At 34.5% G+C, this 26929-nt stretch overlaps 6 protein-coding genes across 7 annotated transcripts; 3 read left to right on the top strand and 3 right to left on the bottom strand.

Annotated features, from left to right (window-relative positions):
• Positions 1–775: 775 nt before the first annotated feature.
• Positions 776–3430, top strand: LOC116350324 (zinc finger protein OZF-like). The gene is made up of 4 exons (XM_031782079.1): positions 776–965; positions 1416–1578; positions 1664–2025; positions 2095–3430. The coding sequence occupies exons 2-4, from the start codon at positions 1421–1423 to the stop codon at positions 2907–2909; spliced, it is 1335 nt and encodes a 444-aa protein (XP_031637939.1). The 5' UTR covers positions 776–965; positions 1416–1420; the 3' UTR covers positions 2910–3430.
• LOC116350319 lies at positions 2143–22900 on the top strand. Of its 2 annotated transcripts, none has more exons than XM_031782075.1 (4): positions 2143–2247; positions 20264–20426; positions 20535–22000; positions 22070–22900. In XM_031782075.1, exons 2-4 carry the CDS (start codon positions 20269–20271, stop codon positions 22633–22635), a joined length of 2190 nt encoding a protein of 729 aa, XP_031637935.1. In that variant the 5' UTR covers positions 2143–2247; positions 20264–20268; the 3' UTR covers positions 22636–22900. The 2 variants fall into 2 exon arrangements, with proteins under 2 accessions (XP_031637935.1, XP_031637934.1); XM_031782074.1 differs by lacking the exon at positions 2143–2247 and adding an exon at positions 19607–19809.
• LOC116350322 lies at positions 6457–8177 on the bottom strand. The gene is made up of 2 exons (XM_031782078.1): positions 7891–8177; positions 6457–7824 (listed from the first exon to the last, which is right to left on the bottom strand). Exons 1-2 carry the CDS (start codon positions 7993–7995, stop codon positions 6496–6498), a joined length of 1434 nt encoding a protein of 477 aa, XP_031637938.1. The 5' UTR covers positions 7996–8177; the 3' UTR covers positions 6457–6495.
• LOC116350321 lies at positions 8627–11011 on the bottom strand. The gene is made up of 3 exons (XM_031782077.1): positions 10666–11011; positions 10069–10604; positions 8627–10001 (listed from the first exon to the last, which is right to left on the bottom strand). The coding sequence occupies exons 2-3, from the start codon at positions 10171–10173 to the stop codon at positions 8670–8672; spliced, it is 1437 nt and encodes a 478-aa protein (XP_031637937.1). The 5' UTR covers positions 10174–10604; positions 10666–11011; the 3' UTR covers positions 8627–8669.
• On the bottom strand, positions 10566–11055 carry LOC116350296 (alcohol dehydrogenase 1-like). Its single transcript, XM_031782051.1, has 3 exons — positions 10957–11055; positions 10666–10893; positions 10566–10604 (listed from the first exon to the last, which is right to left on the bottom strand). Exons 1-3 carry the CDS (start codon positions 11053–11055, stop codon positions 10566–10568), a joined length of 366 nt encoding a protein of 121 aa, XP_031637911.1.
• LOC116350320 (zinc finger protein 222-like) lies at positions 16329–18815 on the top strand. Its single transcript, XM_031782076.1, has 3 exons — positions 16329–16511; positions 16932–17094; positions 17176–18815. Exons 2-3 carry the CDS (start codon positions 16937–16939, stop codon positions 18566–18568), a joined length of 1551 nt encoding a protein of 516 aa, XP_031637936.1. The 5' UTR covers positions 16329–16511; positions 16932–16936; the 3' UTR covers positions 18569–18815.
• Positions 22901–26929: the final 4029 nt, after the last annotated feature.

Raw genomic sequence — 26929 nt, 5'->3', positions numbered from 1 at the left:
AAATTTCCGATTTTTTAATCGAAACAATGGAAAATGGATTTTGAATCGTTCTTTTAAATTTAAGGTAAGCACAATTTAACTCTATTCATTGCAGGCACGTGACATTTTTTTTAAACTATCAATTTAATAAATTTAAAGGGATCAAAATTATCTGAGATTATTGCATAAGAATTACGGAAAATTCTCAGGTTTTAAACGAGAGTGAAGAAGTGATGTGTGGTCGATAGAGACACTAACAGACACCTAGTCTATCTCACTCTCACACACAAATCAGATAATTTAATGGTGGAATTATTGGGAAATGAATTTTTTTTTACTTTTTTCTGATGTTTTGTAATTTTTCAATTGTTTGATGGAGTTTTCATGTAATCAAATGTTTGGTGAAAAAATGCGAAACAAAAAAAATAATGAAAAGGATATGACTACAAAAATGTGCCAAATATCTATATTTTCTCTTTCAGTTCAAAGTTTTCAAAACAGAGAATATTTATGTTCGAGACATTTCGAAAATTTGTATTTTGACTTGAGAAAAAAAATTTAAATCGAAAAGCATTCTAATCGGAAAAAAGAAAATCGTCGAGTATTTATTCGTTGGAAAAATTCAAACGATCGGTTCAAATTCGAAAATATCGCTTGAGCGTACTCAACTGTACTCAGTCGCAGATGTGGAGAATTGCATTGATGGGATATTTTGTGTGTAGAGTACAAAGTGCAGTTTGACATTTGTGGGATGACACGTCATTTCTGTGTTTTTATTTGTATCGACAAGTAGCTATTGCGTGTACGCTGCGTAAAAGTATTTCATTTTTTTTGTTTTTTGTTTTTAAAACCGACCGGAATATAAATTGTTTTAAGAAAATCCAAGAGGATATCTAAATAGAAGGGACAATCGTTGAAAGTTGTAAAATTTAAATTGAATTGAATAAGCAATAGCTGTGTGAGCAATAATCGGAACGCAATTGTTGGTAAGCTACGGAATGGAATTCTAACGGGAACATTTATTTGGCTTGATTTTTTCATGACAATCGCACAAATCGGACCACTAAATGGAGAGATTTTCTCGATTATTCTCAGACAGAAGTCCGTTATGTGTATTAAAGTGCAAATACCGAGCATTTTTTAGGTTTCGTGTGTGCAAAATTCCAAAGTCAAATGGTGACGTCATATACGCTGTGTTGCCATTTCTTCCTAGTGAGAGCATACAATTCGTCAAGATAGAGTTGTATTTGGGTCACATCGAAAATACCGACTCAAATAAACACACATTTAGTTTATTTGCAAAACTGTGAACTGCGAATAACGTCTGTGATTTGATTTATTAGAACTTTGTTGGGACCAATTCACTTTCCAAATGCTAAACTCCTGATTTCTCATTCGACACAACAATAACAGTATTGGGTTAATGTTCATTTAAGGCACGATGACCGAAAATTGGCAACGAACTCTAGCCAACTACTGGACAAACAGCCGAATTATAACAGAGGCAACGTTGCGATTGCTGAGAGATGAATTACGATGCATCGGAATGCCATTTGACGATAATTTCAAGGAATACTTTTTGAGAGTAACGAATTATGGGTGGGAAAATAATATTCTTTATTTATCATTCAAAATTCATAACCAATCGATTAAAACAATCGTTTCCGTTTATTTTTCACCATAGGATCGCTGAAACATGCGATAAATTTCTAAATGATGTCAGACTGGAAGAACAATTCATTGAATTTCTTTCTACAAATCAGGAATCGATCAACAAGAAGATGGCCACTGATGCAAGTAGTGGGACAGTAATCAACGTACCGAATAACTACCATCATCCAGCGACTGATACTAATGCTCCAATAATAAATCAAATGGTAAATTCAGTCGCCAATTGGTACACATTGCCATCATCTACGCCGTATCATGGTATGGTAAGCAATGTAGCATTTCAACCATTCACATCGAATTTGGACAACAATCGAATCAATTCAGAGAAGAAACGGAAGATTGCACCACGTTCAACATTGAAAACCATTCTTTCAGGTAAGATTTATGATCGTAGTGCGTGTCCAAAGAGTCTATTCAATCCAGAATGTTGTTATTTCCACACAGAATCGCCATCGATTGATCTGAGATCAGAAGAATCACGAAGTGCTAAGCAGTCAAAAAGCGTGGGTGCTCAACGGAGTCAACGAATTAAAACCAATTCAAATAGTGCTGAACAACAGAAAGGATCGACATCAAATGGAAAATCCAAAACAAAATGTGAGTTTTGTAACTATGTTGCCAGATTTCAATCACAACTGATAATACACACACGTATACATACTGGCGAGAAACCATTTGAATGCAATATTTGTACGAAAGGATTTATTCAAAAGAGCAGTCTGAATATGCACATAAGAATTCACGCAAAACAATTTCCATTTCATTGCTCGATTTGTCGACAAGGATTCACAGTGAAACAGGCAAAGGAGACTCACGTGAAAAACTGCAATCCACGACGATATGAATGTTACTTATGCAAATATTATACATTAAGGAAATCAAGCTTAGTCACGCATATGTGCATTCATACCGGTGAATTTCACTTTCAATGCAACATTTGTGCGAAAAGATTTATTCAAAAGCAACATCTGAAATCGCACATGAGAACTCATGCAAATCAATTCCCATTCCATTGCTCGATTTGTCGACAAGGATTCACGGTGAAATGGGAAAAGGAGATACACGAGAAAAATTGTAATCCACGGCGATTTGAATGTTACTTGTGCAAATATGCTACACCATTGAAATCAAACTTGGTTAGACATATGCGCATTCATACCGGATACAAACCATTCCGTTGCTCTCATTGCTCAGAACGATTCAATGTAAAATCCAATTTAAATTCGCATCAAAAACTTCATCACAACAAATCCAAGTAATTTTTGTTACAGACCGAATAGCTTTTATCCATTATTAAGTGTCTATAAACAAATTAAATGTAAATCTCGTGAATATATCACAAAAAGACAAGCAATTCTTGCCTTTTAGTCCAATTAAAAAGTCATTATTTTACGAGAGTCGAGCGCTATCCATATAAATACATTGTGACGTCACACATCTTACACAGAAACGACATCTTTGTAAAACAGACTAACTACAATGTAAAAGTATAGCGAGAGGGGAAGGGAGTAAATAAAAAGGGGAAACAGATACGTTTGATTTACATTGTAGTTAGTCGGTTATTAATAGATGGCGTTTATATAGTGTGCCCTTATTGCGCTTGACTCTCGTTATTTTATGAAGCTTAAGAAGAAAATAAGATCGAAAATATTACAATTGATTCTATTCTAATTGAATTGGAGTGTATTTGTGTCGGATATAAAATTATTCAGTTCAAAGAAATGTATTGTGAAGAAAAGGACGAATTATTGCAAATAATAAAAAGAAGCTACGAAACAAACTCATTTGTCTTTCTCATTTCATAGATAAATTTGTTTTATCCATGATTTTCTGAATTTATCAGAATGGATCGAAATGGATTGAATGTATTGTCATTGCAGCATAACATAATGATTTTCTTGAGTAAATATCAATGTCGTTATTTCTCTTTGAATAGCGAATATGAAAAATGTTGCTATTTGCATTGTGAGAAACAAAAAAATCCAACAATTAAGTGGTACACAGAATACGGTACTTGGCTTTGAGCTTGTCATCGAATTCAGATTGAAGTTTAAAAAAAATTCGCGAGTTTCTCTTTGGTAGGAAATATGAAAAAGAAGCATATGCTTATCATCCATTGTTTCTGTTTGAAAATCACTTGTTTCCATCTTTTGAAACACGAAACAAAGAAAGTGTTTCTATTAACCACACTTATTTATTATTATTATTATTATAACACTCAAAAATATGTATTGGGGGTTTTTTGGCACGAGATAACCGAATCCGAGGTTAGTTTTGAGATAAAATCAATTTTTGATCAGTGATGGTTTTTTCCTATCTGAATAGCTCTAGCTATTCGCAGGGTCTGAACAGCATTGCTGCCCAGATGCTGAATCGAAGCGGTTGCCGCACGCGTTTTGTACCACACAACATATTGTCATATAGTCTAAGTAACCAGTGAGCTCACAGAGTATGATACACTAATACCATAGTCAGTATACAAACGCATCTCGAACAGAGAACGAGCGCGAACGTATATGCTCTGTGTGGTACAAACGAAGTGTGTTGCGCGTGAGGCAACCGCTACGATTCAGCATCTGGACAGCAATGCTGTACAGACGCTGTGAATAGCTATAGCACTATTACAACAACAACAACAACAACAATCATTTATAGACCGATTGTACCTTTCGGTGTGTGGTCTTTTACGAAACGACTAGACTCGAATTCCTCTAACAATTCCTCTCCAAACTTCCCTATCGAGAGCCAGGTCTTGAGTTTCTCTACACCAATCATACCCTCTAACATTCAAATCACATTTAACCGAATCCAAATAACGTCTACGGGGTCTTCCCCTGTTTCTCGGTCCATCTGCTTCGGCATACAAAATCTTCTTTGGTAAACGCAACTCACCCATACGTTGGACATGTCCAAACCATCTCAGTCTCGACATTCTTGCAACTTCATCCACCGACACAACATTCAAATCATCTCGAATTCTCTCATTTCTTATACGATTTTCCCATTGGTCTCTGCGCGATACTCCTGAAATCATTCGCAAAACTTTCATATCAGCCACTTCCAAACCATGGATTAAATTTTGAGAATCGACCCAGCTCTCGCTTCCGTAAAGGATAGTTGGTCTGAAGATTGACTGATGAATCAACAATTTCGTCTCCTTACTCAACTCACGCTTACTGAAAACGTGTGATCTAAGCTGTGCTACTACCTTATTTCCATTCATTCTACGTTGTTCAAACTCTTTGTCAAACTTGCCATCTTCAGAGAAGATGCAACCCAAGTACTTGAATTGTGACACTTGTTCAAGCAAGTTTCCATTCAGTTCACACTGGATAGTTTTACGAGTTTTGCCCACATGCATAACCTGGGTTTTTGAACTGCTAATGGTCATTCCAAAGTCTATACAAGCCGTTTGTAAGTCTCTGACACTATTCTGTAGCTCCTGTTCAGAACTACCGAAAAGTACCAAATCATCTGCGAAAAGTACCAAATCATCCTGTTCAGAACTACCGAAAAGTACGAAAAAGTATCAAAAATAGCACTATTCAGATAGGAAAAAACCATCACTGTTTTTGATAAAGTTTCTTTGAAAAAACCGCAAAAAAATGTGGATTTTACCTTTCCGCAGACATAGTGTAAGGTGAAAAGTATTGTAATCGGTCAAAATTTTGAAAACTTCAGAAACATGTTTTCTGGACGTTTCTGAGGTCAGACAACCCGAATTTGGCGTTTTTAAACATGGTTTTTGTTAATCTGTACGTCGTACGTTGTACGTTGTACGTTGTACGTTGTACGTCGTACTCAAAATTTGTTAGCAAGATTGCGCTCATCTTAGAATCTTAATTCAAAATCTGACTTTACAGGATGATTGGGGGTCGCGAGGAATAGAAATCATTAGATTTTGAGCGATTTTGGTTGATGGAAAAAAATGTGATGCCTGTAGTGATACCTATGAAAAAGAGTCCAATTTTCGTCCAAGAAACATACTTTATGTAGACTCAAACACTCAAAAATATGTATTGGGGGGTTTTTTGGCACGAGAAAACCGAATCCGAGGTTAGTTTTGAGATACAATCAACTTTTGATACAGTTTCCTTGAAAAAATCACAAAAAAATTGAATTTTTGTATGGAAGCCATGCCTGTATGCTACCTTAATGACGTGAAACTTTGCACAGACTATTTTTTACACAAAAATATAACATTCTGAAAGTTTGAAGAGATTTCAATCAAAATTATGCTCAAAAACGAATATTTTGTATGGGAGGTACTCTTAATTTTGGTTGAAATTTCTCCAAACCCTCCGAATGTTATTTTTTTGTGAAAAAAATAATCTGTACAAAGTTTCACGCCATTGAGATAGCATACAGACTGGCTCCCATACAAAAATCCAAATTTTTTGTGACTTTAGTTATGAAAAGTTTTTCAAAAATAATTTTTATGGCAAAATTAACGTCAGACATATTTTTCATGGTGTTTTGTTGGAAAATAGAATACTTTCAAATTTCATACAAATGAGTTCATCATGAAAGTGTGAAAAATCTTTCCTCGAGTACTTTTGCTATTAAATTAAAGAATATTTCGATGCCAAGGTTTGAACATATTTTTTGGTCTCGACCTTTACGCCGTTTGAAAGGCTTGAAAAATCGAATAAATATTATTTTGAACTAGCTTAATAAAATACGCATCTACCACCGTGCGGAAAAGTTCGTCTTACTCCCGTAAGACTCTATATTTGTTTGAAAATTGACGTCTATTTTAAAGCAACCGTATAATAAATTTTATTCAAAACGCAAAATTCAAAATTAATCAAAACGCCACTTTATTTTCATTAGTCGTGTTCAACTTTATTCTTCAATTCTTATTCTTTCAAATAAAAATCCATCAAAATGATCATTAAATTCGGTAATGTTCCATTTATTTTCCAATTCTTTTTTTAAATATTCTCCATCATCTTCATTGAAATTCTTCGATCCGTACGTGAATCTCTGCAGTTTGTAAAACCAATTAATTTCAACAAACTTCACGATTTCGCTAAATGAAATGTTGTTGTTACTCAAAATGGAAAATTCTTCAACCTCCATCAGCTGTGACCCAAGACTTTTCAATGAAAAATATTTCTCATTTTCTGCATCATCTTCGATGTAAACACGCTTTAAATGCGGATTGTTTGTAAAGAAATCGATCCATTCTCGTTCGTGTTTGGCATTATACTTCAATCTCACTTCCTGTAAATTTGAAAAGGAAATTTTTGTCGGCGAACCAATAGGCGGTGATAAGAATTCAAATTTTTTCACATCTCTAAATTTAAAGATAATGGGCGCACTCAGGTTAAAATGCCAAATCGCCAAACTTTCAATCTTCTTTAGATACTTTTCCACAACGTTCAAATAGTCAGGTGGATAATAAACCAACTTTAAACTTGTAATGTTGTGATTTTTTCGAATTAAACGTTCGGTATACACATATTTTGTATTTTTTTGGTTGTCATCGAGTTCTACCACATCACCAATCAAGTTTAAATTTTCCAAATGCGGCAAATGATCTACGAAATTGGTGTTTGTGTCGGACTCTATAATTAACGTTAAATTTCTTATGTTTGGAAAGATACTGTTCAATGAATTATGATTGCGAATCGCAACCTCTGTGACATCAATAACATTGCATGTAAAATCTTCAACCTTTTCAAAGGGACCGGACAATTTTTTCAACGTATCACCATTCGTTATCTCCAAGCTCAATTTATTCAACGACAGTTTACAATATTTATCAACAAGTTCCAATATGTCGTCCTCTTTATTTATCCAAAAGTGTTGAGTTTGAATCGTTAGCTTTTGAATGGCACGACCAAAGTGTTTAAGTATTTTCCTCGTAGTGTTCAATCCAAGCATTAAAATCGTTTCGTTGTTCATAAGAATGAGATCGGTTTTTGTATCACCATTATGGTCGATTTTTACGGTGTAGTTTGCATATTTTTGCTTGAATACATCGGACGCTATAAGAGAAAGTCTGTTTTTCTTTTTAGCTAACTCGAGCAAACCTTCTAAGTCCAAACTCATCAAAAGTGTTTGACATTCCAATGTGAATTCGGCTAGTTCAGTTTTATTATCTCGAAAATTACACAAAGGTGATTTCAGAAGTTCACTCACATTTTGCGCTTCGATCAATTTTAAATTCTAATTTGTATTTGGAGAGAAATAAATTAATTTTGATAATTTTTTGGACGAAAAATAGCAACTCACGTCTGGTTCGGTTATATTAACACCCACATTCGATGTAGTTACGTTACCATCGTTTGAAAAGTGTTTACTCAACAACGACAACAATGGCAAAATATCAAGCCACATGACTATTTCCTTTTATTCTTTTTTCGACGCCGTGCGTATTGCGTTTATTTGACTAAGTTCAGTTTGTTGTTTGTGACACAAATAAAACGAAATCTTATCACACTTCGAGTCGAGACTTTTAAGCACAGACTCATCGAATACGTTTAAATTTAATTCAATTTTAACGCGCTGCTTATAGAACTAACAATTTTTACTGATTTATACTCGCCTTAACAAAATCACAGTTTTTTTGTGCGAAGAAATAAACAACATAATCGAAAAATAATCAGTGGAAATGATGTCAGTAACAGTAGCAATTTTTGTATTGTATCATTCGACACTGATTGACCAGCTATTGAGTAAGAATTCAGGAAGATTAAGATGTTTTGTTTATGGTAACGTAACATCGCTCTCTCGTTGATTTCATATTGGAGAGGAAGAGAGAAACGAAAAAAATCACTTAAAATGAACAGATATGTTGTTGTTTAAACGATTATTTCTATCAGTCTGAACTGTCATACAAAATCAACGAGAGGCTATGTTTTTTGTACCCAATATGACGGGTGTATGAATTAGTTTCCATCGTTTTTTGTTTGAAAATTGACGTCTATTTTAAAGCAACCGTATAATAAATTTTATTCAAAATGCAAAATTCAAAATTTATCAAAACGCCACTTTATTTTCATTAGTCGTGTTCAACTTAATTCTTCAATTTTTATTCTTTCAAATAAAAATCCATCAAAATGATCATTAAATTCGGTAATGTTCCATTTATTTTCCAATTCTTTTTTTAAATATTCTCCATCATTTTCATTGAAATTCTTCGATCCGTACGTGAATCTCTGCAGTTTGTAAAACCAATTAATTTCAACAAACTTCACGATTTCGCTAAATGGAATGTTGTTGTTACTCAAAATGGACAATTCTTCAACCTCCATCAGCTGTGACCCAAGACTTTCCAATGAAAAATATTTCTCATTTTCTGCATCATCTTCGATGTAAACACGCTTTAAATGCCGATTGTTTGTAAAGAAATCGATCCATTCTCGTTCGTGTTTGGCATTATACTTCAATCTCACTTCCTGTAAATTTGAAAAGGACATTTTTTTCGGCGAACCAATAGGCGGTGATAAGAATTCAAGCTTTTTCACAGATGTAAAGTAAATGTGCGTACTCAAATCAAAATGCCAAATCGCCAAACTTTCAATATTCCATAAATAAATTCGCACAACGTTCAAATAGTCCGGTGGATAAAAAACCAACTTTAAACTTGTAATGTTGTGATTTTTTTGAAATAATCTTTCGGTATACAAATATTTTGTATTTTTTCGGTTGTTATCCAGTTCTATCACATCGCCGATCAAGTTTAAATTTTCCAAATTCGGCAAAACGCCCACAAAATCAGTGTTTCTATCGGACTGTATAATTAACGTTAAATTTCTTATGTTTGGAAAGATACTGTTCAATGAATTATGATTGCGAATCGCAACCTCTGTGACATCAATGACATTGCATGTAAAATCTTCAACCTTTTCAAAGGGACTGGTCAATTTTTTCAATGTATCACCATTCGTTATCTCCAAGCTCAATTTATTCAACGACAGTTTACAGTATTCATCAACAAACCCCAATATGATCTCCTGTTCAGGAACCGAAAAGCGCTGAGTTTGAATCGTTAGCTTTTGAATGGCACGACCAAAGTGTTTTAGTATTTTCCTCGTAGTGTTCAATCCGAGCATTAAAATCGTTTCGTTGTTCATAAGAATGAGATCGGTTTTTCTATCACCATTATGGTCGATTTTTACGGTGTAGTTTGCGTATTTTTGATTAAAAACATCCGACGCCAGAAGAGAAAGTGTGTTGTTCATCTGTTCAGCTAACTCGAGCAAACCTTCCAAGTCCAAAGTCATCAAGAGTGTTTGACATGCCAATGGGAATGCGGCTAGTTCAGTTTTAGTTTCTCGAAAATTACACGCGGGTGTTTTCAGAAGTTCACTCACATTTTGCACTTTGATCAATTTTAAATTCTAATTTGTATTTGGAGAGAAATAAATTAATTTTGATAATTTTTTGGACGAAAAAATTGAAACTCACATTTGCTTCGATTTTATTAACATCCCCATTCGATGTAGCCACGTTACCATCGTTTGAAAAGTGTTTACTCAACAACGACAACAATGGCAAAATATCAAGCCACATGACTATTTCCTTTTATTCTTTTTTCGACGCCGTGCGTATTGCGTTTATTTGACTAAGTTCAGTTTGTTGTTTGTGACACAAGAAATCTTATCACACTTCGAGTCGAGGCTGATTCAAAAACATTTAAATCTCATTAAACGCGCTGCTTAAGGAACCAACCATTTTTACCGCCTTATCAAAATCACAGTGTTTTTTCGAAGAAGTAAACAACATAATCGAAATATAATCAGTGGAAATGATGTCGGTATTGGAACGATACGTGTAAAAAGAATGAACGAACGATAGTGCAGTCAGTATGAATTGTCTAGCTCATTTATTGTTACAGTAACAGTAAAGAATTTTGTAGTGTATCATTCGACACTGATTTACCAGCTATTGAGAGAGAATTGCAATCAACCAATTGCGGTCATGGTTGTGTAAATAGTGCCGAACTATGGAAGAAAACGAAGAGAAAATAACAAAGAAGAATCACCGGCAAGAAACATTCCTTACGAGATTTATATGGAGCACATCTTCGATCTTTGGCTCATTGATAATGTCAACAAAATTCACCAAAACATCAACGTATCCAAATACATTGACTACTTGTTTGAATGCCGTTTCGATTTCTGATCTATTACGAACATCGACTCGATGGAATAAAGCGGTTGCTTTTGGAAATGATGTTTCAATCGCATCGATGGCAGCACTCGGGTCGATTACATCAAATATGGCAATTTTCTATGCAATCAAAATGAATATTGTGAAGAATACGGCCTCGAATTATGGTTTTGGAGATAAAACCTGAACACCAATTGCTAAAAGATCTTTAACAAACGCTAAGCCCATACTCTTCTCTCGTCCACCGCCGACGACAACAAAACTTTGCTCTTCGAAATTCATTTTGCAACTAAATGTTTTGAATTCAGTTTTTTTTTTTTTTGTTTTCAAATTTAATCAGTCCAATGACTTTTTTTAATATGCTATCGCCTTTTATGGCTCACATACGCTAGATTATTTAATTAGTGCTCGAAAGTATGTTGAAGTGCGTTGTCAATGGAAACGCTTGATATATTTGAAGGAACGCTGATAACACCAAATCTAATTACAATGATCACACTCGATTCACGTTCATTGCGGTTTATTTGTGGAGATACTCTTGAACATGATGTCTTCTTGTTTATATCGATTAGTGGGATGGAAAAGAAAGCACTTTTAGGTCAGAGCATGAAATCGGTACTCACGAACTGTGCGCTACCATCTCTGTGTTTGATTATTATCGCTTAACGTTTATGTGTTTTTTTGGGTATGAATGCTGCACTAATACGAACTCAGGTGCGGCTCTTGGCGCCACTTAGGTAATACGCTTGCTAAGCAGGTTCTTCTCAAGTTCAATTGTTCAAATTCAGCTTGACTTATTTTTTGCCAGGTGGCCTTTTATTTATTCAATTTGTTCTTAATTAATTATTTCTCTATTTGCTTCCCAAACAATCCTTACAAAAAAATCATCAACTGTTTATTTATTTATGTGGCGCTCATTTATTTTAATCGGGATTTGGTGGTTCTGTCAATATTGTTCCAAAAAGAACAAATTTAAAAATAATTTGCACAAATGTCTGGCAAAATTGTGGCCAATTAATATTCCTGTTTGAATTTGTGCGGAATTTTTTCATCAAAACATCCGAATATCGATGTATTTACACAAATGACACGAAAATCTTGTGCAAATTCTGTATAAAATCTCAATGGACTATTGAAGAAATCGATCAGTTTAGTTTGGATCGTTAAGCATTTAAATTGGAAGAGATCAATATGAAGTTTTCTATCTGGGTATTAATTGGTATCGTCGCTGTTGTTAGAGCTGAACCTTTACTTAGTTTGCAAATTGGAAGCCAAACACGTTTATCAGGTGTACCGGGGTTATTCAAACTACTTGACGATTTGTTGGACCTTGATGATGAAAATGACATCGGCTGGGGTAGTGATAACTGCTGGAGTTGAACGAGCATTTCAAACAACGGTACCTCTGAAGGAAGCTGATTGATTGGCACCGAAGTAATAAATAACAAATAAATTGATGAACGAATTGTAATGATCAGTTTTCGGATTTTGTGATATTATACTTATCAAAAAGAACTCTTCAAAATTCACTATGAGTGAACATTTTCGTTCGTACAAACAAATATTGACATCTCTAGTACCTCGGGCTCAATTAAATGTAAAACAAATGGAATTTTTATCAAAAATATTTATTTGGATTATTAAAAAGATAACAAAGTGTTCATATTCGAGTTAATTGATAAAAACAAAAATTCGATTTAAAAATTTATTTTGCGACGGAAATTTCTGTGCAATTTTCCAAATACTATGAATTATTATACAATACGATGAACATATGATGATTTTCGTTGAATGTTAACCCATTTGCAATTTTCGTTTAAATGATTTTCGTTCACATCATTGGTAATAATAAAGATGGTGATCATGCATCGTCCTTCAGCCAGTGCCGCCATTTCTTTATAATCATTTGCATCGACGTTCAAATCAAGTGAATAAATCTGTAGTGTTGTTAATTTCTTTCCCCATGTCAATATTCGTATAATACCTTGTGCTGTAAAATCTTCAACGATAATTGATAAATATTCCAATGATGACATTTTGGCCATTTCTATAGCGTGAGCTTCGGAAAGTGTTGGTACAATCAAGGCCAAATGTTTCAACGTCTTCAGTTTGGCTACGGCATCTACGCAATCGTCATCGGCACCCTCAAGTACAAGCTTTTCAAGTGGTACATTCTGTTTAACCATTAAATTGATTAATGTTCTCGCTGAATAATGGCGACCAATCAAACTCAACGCTTTCAATTTTCGTAATTTTACCAAAAACAAAATGTTGTTTTCAAATTCAATGCCTTTACCCTTACTCGTTGCGAACGTGAATTCGGTTAAATCTGGCACATGAGCCACAAGTTCCGGCAGGACATGGCTTGTGATTTCTTGGCAACAATTTATTTTCAATTTATTAATTTGTGGATTCATTTCCAAGAAATTTAGCAGAGCTTGGTTATCCATGCGTTTCATGTCGAAAAATTCAACATTCGTCAATGCTGGCACATGATGAAACATCCAACCGAAATTTAACACAGTTACTCGTCTCAGAATCAATTCTTTTAGCTTCGAATTTAAATTGAAATTGAATAATCTGCCATAGTTTATTTCCAATCGTTCCAATGACTTAAATTCACTTTGGAACCAAATCACATTGGTAGAATTGATATTGAATTTACCATTTGGAGCTCTTTTGATCCGTGAACTTCCACCGTGAATTACAAACTCGGTTAATGTATGACGACAGTATTTTGCAATCATTTTTAATGCATTTCTTCCGTAAGTTTGATAATCTTTGCAATTCAACCATTTGATCGAACGAATCTGATTACCGAAATTCGGAAAACAAAGTGGTATATTTTCCGCACCAATCGCATTTGGACGTTTTAAATTGTCATCGATGCAAATCTTTTTATACTTTCGGCGAAAGCACATTATGGCGTTTTCTTCATAACGCACACATGTCTCTGATGCACGAATGAAATCACGCAACGTTGGCAACCGCAATAAAACCTCTTGCACACAATCGTCATTAAGTGCATTCATAATGTGACAGCACGAATCTTGGGCTGGTGGAGCTTCCATTGTTTTTGGTTCTTTTAAATGTAGTTCGAACTTCTTTCTTCGATATTAATTTTTAAAATATTAAAACAAATTTTGGTCGTTTTTATACTTGAAAAAGATTTCAATTTTTTTCTTTAATCGAAATCGACTTTTTAGCCAGAAAAAATGGTTTTCTCCTCGAAATTGACTTTTTTGACACCTTCCGATTCTACTTTTTACTCTTATTTCTTTTTTTTTTCTTTTTTTAACTTTTTTTCTGATTGCTCAACTTCACTTCTTAAGTCTCAATTTTTATCAAAGAAAATCTTCCGAAAAAAAATCTGAATAAATTTGTGTCTTAGAAAAGATGCTTGTGAATTCTCCAAATGTAAGTGGCGATAGCACAAAATGAAATGTGATGAATTCTCGAATGCACCGTAATTTAAGTAAAAAATCCTGACTTCAAACGCTCATTAAGAAATCATACAAAATTACGTTTTTAGAGGACATTGCATACATCTTATTAATTTGGCCTAATTATCTATTCTTAATTATCTATAATTAAGAATTAGAAAAAGACCAGTTATTACTTATTATTAAGAAAAATGTTGGAAATTGTTTCTTTGAGCTGTGATTTTTTTTACCTGCGTAAAATTCATTAACCATTAATTACGTTCTAAAGAAAAAAATCGAAATCATTTCTGAGAAATTTTGCTCGCACATACTATGCATAATTATCTATAATTTGTTGGAGAAAAAACCAACAAATGTTTGACTTAAGGAAAATATATTTCTTAAGATGAAGAAGAAAATGAAGTAAAAGGCGGAAAACAATTTAGTTATTAACTGAGAATCAAACTCAAAATGAAAAAGCATTAAATGATTTGATCATTGAAATGAACTCTTTCTTCCAATGTCTTATACTATGGAAGTATTTACTTGGATGTTATGAAAGTGGATAATTTTATTTTTCAGTTTGATGAAAAGTTTAATAACTTCTCAGAAGAAACCTATAAATCGACTTCAAGAAAGAGTTAATATCAATCATTAGCATCTCTGAACAGAAAAAAACTTGACACCTTCATCAAAATTTTCAACTGTTGCGGAATATTATCCATTTTCTCTCTCTATTTTCAAAACAAGTGTCCTTGTATTATTTTGGTATTTCACAAAATTTACGAAACCTCAAAAACATGTTTTCTGGACGTTTCTGAGGTCGGGCCGTTTTGAGCATGGTTGGTGTGGGTCTGTTCCACGTCGTACGTCGTACGTCGTACGTTGTCCGCCGTACGCAAAATTTGTCCATCGATTATCTCACCCCCCAGAAAAGTTATTTAAAATCTGGCTGTACAGGATGATTGGGGGTCCCGAGGAATAGAAATCATTAGATTTTGAGCGATTTTGATTGATGGAAAAAAATGTTTGTGAAAAAAATAACCTGTGCAAAGTTTCACGTGCTTACGCTACCATACATGTATGATTCCCATGCAAAAATCTATTTTGTTTTACTTTTGTATGAAAAGTGTTTCAAAAATAATGTTTATGGCAAAATTAACGTCAGATATATTTTTTATAGTGTTTTATAGAAAATAGAATTCTTTCAAATGTCGTACAAATGGGTTCATCATGAAGTGTGAAAAATCTTTTCTCGAGTACTTCTGCTATTAAATAAAAGAATATTTCGATGCCGAACGCTTGAAAGGCTTGAAAGGCTTGAAAAATCGAACAAATATTATTTCGAAATAGCTTAATAGAATACGCATCTACCACCGTGCGGAAAAGTTCGTCTTACTCCTGTAAGACTCTTTTTGAATTAAGTTTCTAAGATTAGCGCAATCTAGCTAACAAATTTTGCGTACGGCGGACAACGTACAACGTACGACGTACATATTAACAAAAACCATGTTTAAAAACGCCAAATTCGTGTTCTTTGACCTCAATAATAGGTAGAAAACATGTTTCTGAAGTTCTCAAAATTTTGACCGATTACAATACTTTTCACCTTACACTATGTCTGCGGAAAAGTAATAGCGCTATTTAACGCAGCTCTTCGTTCTGACACTGCGTATACTCGACATAACAATGGTGTCATTGTTTTGAAATGATTTAAAATGTTAAATGTTTCAAACAATGAGACCATTGTTATGTCCAGTTTACACAGCGTCAGAGCGAATAGATGCGTTAAATAGCAGCTATTTTTATATCGATAGCAATAGCTGATATAAATAGCTAGCTAGCAGTATTCTATGGCTAGCAACCTTTTTATCACAAAAAATGCCCTTTGATCCTTAATATGCAACACTTTTTCAAGCCTATTCTCTGAATATCCTCTACTTCCAAGCAACGGCTTTCATTTATTCGTTGGAAAAATTCAAACGATCGGGACACATTCGAAAGTATCGCTTGAGCGTACTTAACTGTACTCAGTCGGAGATGTGGAGAGTGTTGGGATATTTTGTGTGTAGAGTACAAAGTGCAGTTTGACATTTGATGAATGACACGTCATTTCTGTGTTTTTATTGGTATCGACAACTAGCTATTGTATGTACGCTGTGTAAAAGATTTTAGTTTTTTGTTTTATTTGTTTTTAAAATCGACCAAAATATATAATATTGTCTGCTGAAAATCCAAGAGGATATCTAAATATAACGAACAGTCGTTGGATTTACTGGAAAAATTTGTGAAGCAATAATCGGAAGGCAATTGTGGGTAAGCAACGGAACACTAACGGGAACACTGATTCCTCTCGATATTCGCATGAGAATTGCACAAATTGGACCATTAAATAGACGGATTTTCTCTATTAGTCTCAGACAGAAGCCCATTTTGTGTATTAAAGTGCAAAGATCGAACATTTTTTAGGTTTAGTGCGTGTGCATATTCTATAGTGACGTCATATGCGCTGTGGAAAAAGTTGTTATTTCTTTGTGTGAGAGCATAAAACACGTCAAGATAAAGTTGTATGCGGATGTTTACACACATCGACAATACCGACTCACACAAACTGCGAAAAGTGTCTTTGATTTGATTTATTAGAGCCTTGTTGGGACCAATTCACTTTCCAAATGCCAAACTCCTGATTTCTCATTCGACACAACAATAATGGAATTTCGTTATTATTCATTTAAGGAACGATGACCGAAACTTGGCAAAGAATTCTAGCCAACTACTGGATAACCACTCGAATTGAAACAGAGGCAACGTTGCAATTGCTGAGACATGAATTACGATACACCGGAATGCCATTTGACGATAATTTCAAGGAATACTTTTTGCAAGAAACGAATTATCGGTGTGAAAATGATATCCTTTATCAGTTCAAATTCATAACCAATCGATTAAAACAATTGTGTCCGTGTTATTTTCTCCATAGGATCGCTAAGACGTGCGAAAAATTTCTAAATGATGTCAGACTGGATGAGCAATTTATTGAATTTCTTTTTCAAAATCAGGAATCGACCAACCAGAATACGACCACCGATGAAAGCGTTGAGGAAGAAGTCAACGCACCGAATAACTACCATCAGCCAGCGACTGACACTATTACTCCAATAACAAATCAAATGGAAAATTCAGTCGCTGATTGGTACACATTGCCATCATCTACGCCGTATCATGGTATGGTAAGCAGTGCAATATTTCAACCATTCACATTGAATTTGGGCAACAACATCGATCCGAACAATGTCACTGGATCAGTCAATGTAGTTATTGACAACGAACCAATTTTGCCCGCCCAAGTCAACGGATGTCAAGCGACTATTTCGAGTGGAATTGATCAGAATGAGATCGGAATCGGTATTGACAACCCAATCGAAACATCAAATAAAGGAATGGCAGTGGGTAGCCATGCACCCACTTCTACACAGCCAACCATTGATATGAATGCTATGAATGAACATCAATGGATGCCAACAATGACACCATTCCATGGATTATCTGAGGCATACATCATCCCGGGCGATGGAACACTTCAACAATTTGCATCGTTTCCGTGTAATAACATCGATTCGAACAACATGACAGCATCATTTGGAGCCATATTCGACAACGACTCAATGCCCGCACAGGTCGGCGAGTCTCAAGTCACTCTTACAAATCGAATGGGCATTAGTCGAGATGACATGCGAAATAACCTAGAGATCAACGATATGGCCAATAAAATGGTGGTAAATGGTCCAGAATATTGTTATTCCGACATTCGATCACTATTGATTGATATTAGAGAAGGGAAATCAGGATGCGTTAAGCTGTTAGAAAGCGCGGGTGCTCAACCGAGTCGACGGATTAAAACCAATTCAAATGGTGCTGAAAAACAGAATGGATCAACATCAAATGGAAAATCCGATAAAAAATGTGAATTTTGTACTTATGTGACCAAACGTCCATCACAGCTGATAATACACACACGCAAACACACTGGCGAGAAACCATTTCAATGCAACATTTGTGCGAAAAGATTTACTCGAATGTGTTATCTGAACAAGCATATAAGAACTCACGACCAATTCCCATTCCACTCCTCGATTTTTCGACGAGGATTCACGGTGAAACGGGCAACGAAGACTCATGAGAAAAGCTGCAATCCACGACGATTTGAATGTTACTTGTGCAAATATGCTACACCATTGAAATCAAACTTGGTTACGCATATGGGCATTCATACCGGATACAAACCATTCCGTTGTTCTCATTGCTCAGCACGATTCGTTGCAAAATCTAATTTAAATTCGCATCAAAAACGTCATAACAACGAATCCAAGTAATTTTTGTTATAGACCGGTCAGCTTTTATCCATTGTAAAATGTCTATAAACAAATTAAATGTAAGTCTCGTTGATATATCACAAAAAGACATACAATTCTTGCCATTTATTCGAATTGAAAAGTCATTATTTCTATGAAGCTCAGAAAATAAGATTGAAAATGTTACAATCTATTGTATTCTAATTGAAATGGAGTGTATTTGTGTCGAAATAGAATTATTCAGTTCAAAGAAATTTATTATGAGGAAAATGACGAATTATTGCAAATAATAAAAAGAAGCTACGAAAAGAACTCATGTGTCTTTCTCATTTAATTGATAAATTTGTCCTTCAATATTACTATTTTATCCATGATTTTGGGAATTTATCAGAATGGATCGAAATGGAGTGAATGAATTGTCATCTCAGCATAAAATAATGGTTCTCTTGAGTAAATATCAATGATTTTATTTCTCTTCGAATAGTGAGAAACAAACAAATCCAAAAATTCACTTGTTCACAGAATACGGTATTTCGCTTTGACCTTATGTCATCGAATTCAGATTAAAGTTTGAAAAAATCGTGAGTTTCTCTTTGGTAGAAAATATGAAAAAGCAACATATGCTTCTCATCCATTGTTTCTGTTTGAATATCACTTGTTTCCATCTTTTGAAAAAGAAACCAAGAAAAAGTTTCGATTAACCTTGTTTGTGGTTGTTGTGAAAATTCGGTGATGCACAAATAAAGTCAATCTCGTTTGTTCCTTTTCGAACCGCCTGTTCATATACGTGATTGTGGTTCACCTTTTTGCTTTGAATCGTAACAAGGGCCCCTTGATCCTTAATGCCGAGCAATATCCTTTACTTCTCAGGAAAGGGTTGCATTTAGTCGTTGGAAAAATTCAAACGATCGGTTCACATTCGAAAGTATCGCTTGAGCGTACTTAACTGTACTCAGTCGGAGATGTGGAGAGTCGCATTTGATGGGATATTTTGTGTGTAGAGTACAAAGTGCAGTTTGACATTTTAGGGATGACACGACATTTCTGTGTGTTCATTTCTATTGACAACTAGCTATTGTGTGTACGCTGCGTAAAAGTATTTCATTTTTTTTGTTTTTTGTTTTTAAAACCGACCGGAATATAAATTGTTTAAAGAAAATTCAAGAGGATATCTAAATAGAAGGGACAGTCGTTGAAAATTGTAAAATTTAAATTGAATTGACTAAGAAACTGTGTGAGCAATAATCGGAACGCAATTGTTGGTAAGCTACGGAATGGAATTCTAACGGGAACATTGATTGGGCTTGATTTTCATGACAATCGCACAAATTGTACTATTATAAAGAGATTTTCTCGATTAGTCTCAGACAGAAGCCCATTCTGTTTATAAAAGTGGAAAAATTGAGCATTTCTTTCGATTCTCTGTGTGCATACCCAAATGGTGTGCTGTGAAAAAAGTTTTCATTTCTTTGTAGTAGTGAGAGCAACACGTCAAAACACAGTTTGCACATATCGAAAATACCGACTCATACATGGACATTACACACATTTAGTCTGTTTATCATTGCACCAAAAAAGCACAACGCTTATGAATGTATTTAATTTCATTTGTTAGAATTTTTGGGATCAATTTGCTGCTAATTAACTATTAAATCAGTTTTTAGCAATTTTGTAGTGAAATCTAATGGATTTTCGTGAATGTTTGTGTATTTTCAGAAACAATGATCGGAAATTGGCAACGCACTCTGGAAAACTATTGGACGAACACTCAGAATGAAACGGAAGCAACGCTACAATTCGTGAAAGATGATTTTCGATGCAACGGACTTCCCTTTGACGATAAATTCAAGGAATACTTTTTGCGAGAAACGAATGATCGGTAAGAAGATGTTATTCCTAATGTTATATTGTTCCCATTGCATTTTCATCATCAAATTGTAATCATTCGACTGAATCAACTGCGTCCATACTTTTTTCTTCCCTCCAGTGTCGCTCAAGCATATGAACGAAGTCTCAGGAAAGCTAAACTCGAAGAGCAACTCATTGGAATTCATTCTCGGAATCAGGAATTGACCAACAAGAAGACGACCACCGATGAAAGCAGAGGGACAGTAAACAACATACCGAATAACTGCAATCAGCCAGCGACTGACACAATTGTACCATCCACAAATGAAACGGTGAATACAGTTGCCGATTGGCCACATTTATTACCGTCTTCTACGCCATTTTATTTTAAGCCGAGAAATGAAACGTTTCAATCATTCACATCGCCTTTGGCCAACAACATCGATCCGGAAAATGCCACTGGATCGGTAGAGGCACAAGTCAACGAGTGCCAAGTGGCTATTTCGAGTGGAATTGATCGAAATGAGAATGTAGTTGGCATTGACAACCCAATCGATACGACGATGGGAAGCCAAGCACCGAGTACTTCTACTTTTATGCAGCCAACTGTTGATTTCATTGCACCACAGGTGGTGCCGAAAGTAAATCCTGAACCAATGGCTCCTATGAATGAACAGCAATCGATGCAAAAGACAACACCATTGCATCAGTTTTCATCTCTTGACTCACAGAATGAGTCTGAAGTGAGCGTGCCGAGCAGTGATACATTTCAACCATTCACATCGTTTTTGGACAACAACATCGATCCGGAAAATGTCACTGAATCGATCGAAGCAATGATTGGCAACGAATCAATAATGACCGCTCAAATCAACCAGTCTCAAGCGACTATTTTGACTGGGATTGAAAAAGAAAAATCAATAACAACTGCCTGTCAAGCACAGAGTGCTTCTGCTTCTGCATCTATTCAGGCAACCAATGATTTGCTTGCACCAGTGATAGAGCCGGAAGTAATTGGAGTCAACCAATGCAGCGATGTGAATGCTATGAAACAAACTACGACTCCTCTCCGTGGATTGTTTGAGGCACACATCATCCCAAGCGATGAAACACTTCAACGATTTGCATCGTTTGTGTGCAATAACATCGATCCGAACAATGCGGCAGCATCACTTGGAGCAATAATCGGCACAATGTCCGCAAAAGCCTTCGAGTCTCAAGCCACGCATACGAATGGAATGGCCGTGAATAAATACGAATTGCGAAATAACATAGAGATCAACGAAATGGCCAATGAAATGATGGCAAATGCTCACCCGGATCCAATCATTAGTGAATGTGACGATATGAATGCACTACATGCTCTAAAAGAGAAAGCGATTAACGACGATCTACCAAACGATACGATGATTGTTGATTTGACAACTGAAAATGATGGAGCATTTCCAGAAAAAGCGGACAGTCAAACCTACCAGAAGGAGGTAAAGCAATTGACAACGATTCAACGACGAAAAAGAAAAAATGAAGAACCATCAACATCGAATGGCAATTTAAAGAAGAAGCGGAAGATTGCACCACGTTCAACATTGAAAACCATTCTTTCAGGTAAGATTTATGATCGTAGTTCGTGTCAAAAGAGTCTATTTAATCCAGAATGTTATTATTCCCACACAGAATCGCCTTCGATTGATTTGAGATCAGAAGAATCACGAAGTGTTAAGCAGTCAAAAATCGCGGGTGCTCAACGGAGTCAACGAATTAAAATCAATTCAAACGGTGCTGAACAAGAGAAAAGATCGATATCAAATGGAAAATCCAAAACAAAATGTGAGTTTTGTAACTATGTTGCCAGATCTCAATCACAACTGATAATACACACACGCATACATACTGGCGAGAAACCATTTCAATGCAAGATTTGTGCGAAAAGATTTACTCAAAAGATCACTTTGAAAACGCACATGAGAACTCATGCAAATCAATTCCCATTTCATTGCTCGATTTGTCGACAGGGATTCGCGGTGAAATGGGCAAAGGAGAAGCACGAGAAAAATTGTAATCAACGGCTATATAAATGTTACTTGTGCAAATATCATACACTATACAAAGAAAGCTTAGTCAAACATATGCGTCTTCACACCGGAGATAAACCATTCCGTTGCTCTCTTTGCTCAAAACGATTCGTTACAAAATATCATATGAAACGGCATCAAAAACGTCATCAAAACAAATCTAAGTGAGTTTTGTTGCAGCTTTTCTTCATTATTAAATGTCTATAAACAAATTAAATGTAAATCTCGTGAATATATCACAAAAAGACAAGCAATTCTTGCCATTTATTCAAATTGAAAAGTCATTATTTGTATGAAGCACAGAAAATAAGATTTAAAATGTTACAATTGAGTGTATTCTAATTGAAATTGAGTGTATTTGTGTCGAATATAGAATTATTCAATTCAAAGACATTTATTGTGACGAAAAGGACGAATTATTACTTTAAAGAATAAAAAGAAGCTACCAAACAAACTCACGTGTCTTTCTCATTTCATTGATAAATTGGAAACCAATTTGAATGTCGTTATTTGTCCCTCAATAATACTTTTTCATCCATAAATTTCAGAATCTCACAATTTTATGAATTTGTCAGAATGTATCTATTGGATTGAATGTATTGTCATTGGAGCATATCACAGTGAGCTTTTTGAGAGTAAATATCAGTGCTGTTATTTTCTTCGAATAGTGAACAACACTTTTGTTATTTGCATTGTGAGAAACAAACCTAGGGGCTTTTACAGGGCTGCTATTGGCACCTCAGAAGTGAAAAAAATAACCTGTGCAAAGTTTCACGTGCTTACGATACCATACAGGTATGATTCCCATACAAAAATCCATTTTGTTTTACTTTTGTATGAAAAGTATTTCAAAAATAATGTTTATGGCAAAATTAACGTCAGATATATTTTTTATAGTGTTTTATAGAAAATAGAATTGTTTCAAATGTCGTACAAATGGGTTCATCATGAAAGTGTGAAAAATCTTTTCTCGAGTACTTCTGCTATTAAATTAAAGAATATTTCGATGCCGAACGCTTGAAAGGCTTGAAAGGCTTGAAAGGCTTGAAAAATCGAACAAATATTATTTTGAAATAGCTTAATAGAATACGCATCTACCACCGTGCGGAAAAGTTCGTCTTACTCCTGAAAGACTCTTTATTTTTATATTGCGTTGCCTCTTGGGCATTATCACAATTCAATTTTCATTTTTAATTTTCTAAGAATGAGAGAGGCAACGCAATATAAAAATTATTTGTGTATTTGATTGCAAGCGTCACTGAAAATTTATATCAGATCATTTTCAGATTTGATGTGCAGTATTGCGTCACAGTGAGAACTTCCAAAGAAGTGTTTTTTACTTATTAATAAATTGATGTTTAAATATTAATTCATGATAAAAGAAAACAAACACAATGCTTTGTATGTTAAAGCGAGAGCAACTTTTATTCGAAAAATGTAATTAATTTCATAATTTTGAACAACAAATTGGAGTAAGATGTTTAAATTTATTTTATTTTTCAAAAATATTTACTTTTTTTCGGCTGTTCAGAAGGATGCCCATCACGAAGAAGAAATCGATTCTGTAACTAATATTTTAATCAATATTTGGTCGCATCGGATGCTTCGAAAGCGGATAAGAATCGGTGCGCTTGATCTCCACCAAACCGTAACTGTTTGTCGATGATTTGAATTTCATTTGCAAATACCACTTTTCATGCACGTAAATGGTCAATTTACATGCGTTCTTCAGCTTGCGACGTTCTCTATCCAACGATTGTAGTGTGACATTCATATCTCGCAGCCAATGAGAACTATTTTTATTACCTTTTGCATAAATAATTTTAAGTTTTGGTGTATGTCGCACAAATGGAATGATCTCATCGATCGAATAAATATCAGCTGTATGGAATTCTTCTAATTTTGTCAATTTTCGTGCTAATAATTCAAATTCTCGATCATCATTACCCCAAATATTTAAATAAAACAAAAATTTTAGATTCGACATACAGCTAATTGGATAAATTGAGTTTCTCTCACGATCCACTATAATGATTTTCACACTTTCCAAGAACTTAATCTCTTGCAACTTTGGATGGAAGAAAAAGTCCAAAACAAAAATTTCCAAATGTAATGTTTTGATCTGATTATTTCGATGGAGTGAGTGCAGATTTTCGATGATCTTTCTACATTGTTGCCCTTTTCCACCCATGTCATATTCAACACCAAATCATCTAATTTAATGCCGCTTTCAAGAAGCCAGTTTGTTGTTTTAATTGCATCGTCATTATAAGCATAAAATGCTCGAATATTTGGATTTCTCACCAAGAAATCCGTCAACTCAACAGGAAAATCCGATGATCTCCATTGTAATTGCTTCAGCGTTGGATATGTCCGTGAAAGCTCTCCAGATCTCTCTCTTATTTCACAAAGAATCAAGTACTCTAATTTTGTACAGTACCTCAATAAAAAATTAATTGGAGAAGAAACAGCGAGTACAACGACTTCAATATTTTCTAGAACATCTCTTGCGCATTCATAATCTTCAGCGTTTATTTTGTGCAGCCGGAAGAAAAGTATACATTTTAGGTTTTGATTCATTTTTTGGCCAATCAGTTTAAAAGTCTCAATTCCTGCATTAAAACTTCTTAATTCTGCCATATGAAATTTAAAAGATTTTAAATCATTTTTATCAACTGTGATATTCGGCTTTTTAAATTCTTCTTCACGAAAACAAACAAAATTATTTTTATATATGTTACGAAAATGCTCATTTGCGAGCAAGTAAAGGCGTTTGCATGTCATTTTTATTGTTGCGAGTTCTTTAATCGACAACCAGTCAAGAATATGAAGAATACAATCTTCGTTCAATGCACAGAACTCGGTTTTTGACTTCTGACTTTTCCTTTGTGGCACTCGGTTTCCGTCTTCTTCACTCATCTTTCGCCGTTTTCCCTCACTCATCTTGAATACAATTTTTGTTCACTTGAACTCAGTCGCTATGAATGTGTGCGGAACAATAGAAAATGACACCAAATCCGTCGTTGAAGTACCAAACTGACAACTATAATCAATGTTAATTTATTTAAATGTTTAAACGAAGAATGTCGCTGCTGTTTATTTGAAGGACGTAGAATGAAATAAACGTGTTTCTGTGGCGATATTTTCAAATAAACTGAATTTCACTAAACTCAGAGAGACGCCGATAACTTGAGTAGACCAAAATGGAAAATATGAAAATAAAAGGACAAAGGTCATTCCATGGAAACGAAAAACTTTTGCTAAACAATACACTCTATCTTGGTCCTTTTACTTATTGTATTCTTTGCTTTTGGATGATGTTTTCTATGTATAGACATAAGTACCTGAAAATAATAATGTAACTGTCGAATTCATTGCTTATTTGTACCTGTTCGAGATATTCAAATAAATGTGTTGGGTTATTCTTAAATCATGTTCATGCTTTGAAGGTACCCAGAATCAATATTTCGACAAAAGTCATTTTATAAACAATACATTCCAATTTTGTTTTTTGACTATTTTGCTTCATTCTTTGAAAACAATTACAACAAATATCGGTCAAGTTCTTAACTATTTGTACCTGCAATCGAATATTGGCATTGTTAAATGTTTGTGCTGAAGCATCCGATGCGACCAAATATTCACATAGCATATTCACGATAAGACAACATATATATAATATAGTTCTGCGGTTGCCAGCGGCACCAATCCCTAATAAAGCGTTACCGAGCTGTCATTATTTCCATGCTCTGAATATTCATTCATAGAGAACTTCATAAAATAGACTCTGGTTTTCAAATGGAAGATGTAAAGAATTTCAAAAAGGGACCAAATCAGAAATTTTGTTTTATGCGATGACAGCATAAAATGGGCTGTAATTTATCTAGATCAATGTTTACCATAATTATTTGCAAATGAAATGCAATTCAATTTCAAACAGTTACGGTTTGGTGGAGATCAAGCCACAGCTGTATGCAGTAAGTGGAAATAATCTTCGATGTGTTTTAAAAATCGATTAAAAATATGATACTCCCGGTCGCTCTAATTTATTTTTCTAAAATTAAAATTAAAAAATTGTCCAATAAAAGTTTTGACATACAAAGCATTGTATTTGGTATCCTTTCTTATAAATAAATCAAAAAAACATTCAAACATCGCTTCGTTGAACTTATTTCTGTTTTCGTACTTCATGCATCTCGATTATTAATAGAATGAAGTAAGTAAATTATTTCGATCAAAAGTTTTGTACACTCACGACGAAACTTACACTTATTATATCAAATTAAAAAAAAAAACATTTATCAATCTGTTTATTCATGTTGGTTTTTCATCGGAAGTCATAAAATGTGACATATATTTTCGGAATTCCGTTGTAAAACAGTGTAGGTAATCTGTGCAGCATTCAAAACCATTTTTATCCACAAATTCAAACATATGTTTTTTCGAACATTGGTTTATATTA

The sequence above is a fragment of the Contarinia nasturtii genome, unplaced genomic scaffold, assembly GCF_009176525.2.
Source record: "Contarinia nasturtii isolate CC-2019 unplaced genomic scaffold, AAFC_CNas_1.1 Cnas_scaffold_4084, whole genome shotgun sequence".
Lineage (NCBI taxonomy): Eukaryota > Metazoa > Arthropoda > Insecta > Diptera > Cecidomyiidae > Contarinia > Contarinia nasturtii.
Note: the sequence above shows the minus strand (reverse complement) of the source record. Positions and strands in the feature narration are given on the sequence as shown.

Excerpts from the sequence above, each read along its gene's own strand:
- LOC116350324 (XM_031782079.1), top strand. The coding sequence starts at position 1,421 with ATGACCGAAAATTGGCAACGAACTCTAGCCAACTACTGGACAAACAGC. Across the intron at positions 1,579-1,663 it reads TTGAGAGTAACGAATTATGG|GATCGCTGAAACATGCGATA; the intron begins GTGGGAAAATAA and ends TTTTCACCATAG. Across the intron at positions 2,026-2,094 it reads ATTGAAAACCATTCTTTCAG|AATCGCCATCGATTGATCTG; the intron begins GTAAGATTTATG and ends ATTTCCACACAG.
- LOC116350322 (XM_031782078.1), bottom strand. The coding sequence starts at position 7,995 with ATGTGGCTTGATATTTTGCCATTGTTGTCGTTGTTGAGTAAACACTTT. Across the intron at positions 7,825-7,890 it reads TTAATATAACCGAACCAGAC|AATTTAAAATTGATCGAAGC; the intron begins GTGAGTTGCTAT and ends AATACAAATTAG.
- LOC116350321 (XM_031782077.1), bottom strand. The coding sequence starts at position 10,173 with ATGTGGCTTGATATTTTGCCATTGTTGTCGTTGTTGAGTAAACACTTT. Across the intron at positions 10,002-10,068 it reads TTAATAAAATCGAAGCAAAT|AATTTAAAATTGATCAAAGT; the intron begins GTGAGTTTCAAT and ends AATACAAATTAG.
- LOC116350296 (XM_031782051.1), bottom strand. The coding sequence starts at position 11,055 with ATGAATTTCGAAGAGCAAAGTTTTGTTGTCGTCGGCGGTGGACGAGAG. Across the intron at positions 10,894-10,956 it reads TTTTAGCAATTGGTGTTCAG|AAAATTGCCATATTTGATGT; the intron begins GTTTTATCTCCA and ends TTGATTGCATAG. Across the intron at positions 10,605-10,665 it reads ATGTGCTCCATATAAATCTC|TTCGGCACTATTTACACAAC; the intron begins GTAAGGAATGTT and ends TTTCTTCCATAG.
- LOC116350320 (XM_031782076.1), top strand. The coding sequence starts at position 16,937 with ATGACCGAAACTTGGCAAAGAATTCTAGCCAACTACTGGATAACCACT. Across the intron at positions 17,095-17,175 it reads TTGCAAGAAACGAATTATCG|GATCGCTAAGACGTGCGAAA; the intron begins GTGTGAAAATGA and ends TTTTCTCCATAG.
- LOC116350319 (XM_031782075.1), top strand. The coding sequence starts at position 20,269 with ATGATCGGAAATTGGCAACGCACTCTGGAAAACTATTGGACGAACACT. Across the intron at positions 20,427-20,534 it reads TTGCGAGAAACGAATGATCG|TGTCGCTCAAGCATATGAAC; the intron begins GTAAGAAGATGT and ends TCTTCCCTCCAG. Across the intron at positions 22,001-22,069 it reads ATTGAAAACCATTCTTTCAG|AATCGCCTTCGATTGATTTG; the intron begins GTAAGATTTATG and ends ATTCCCACACAG.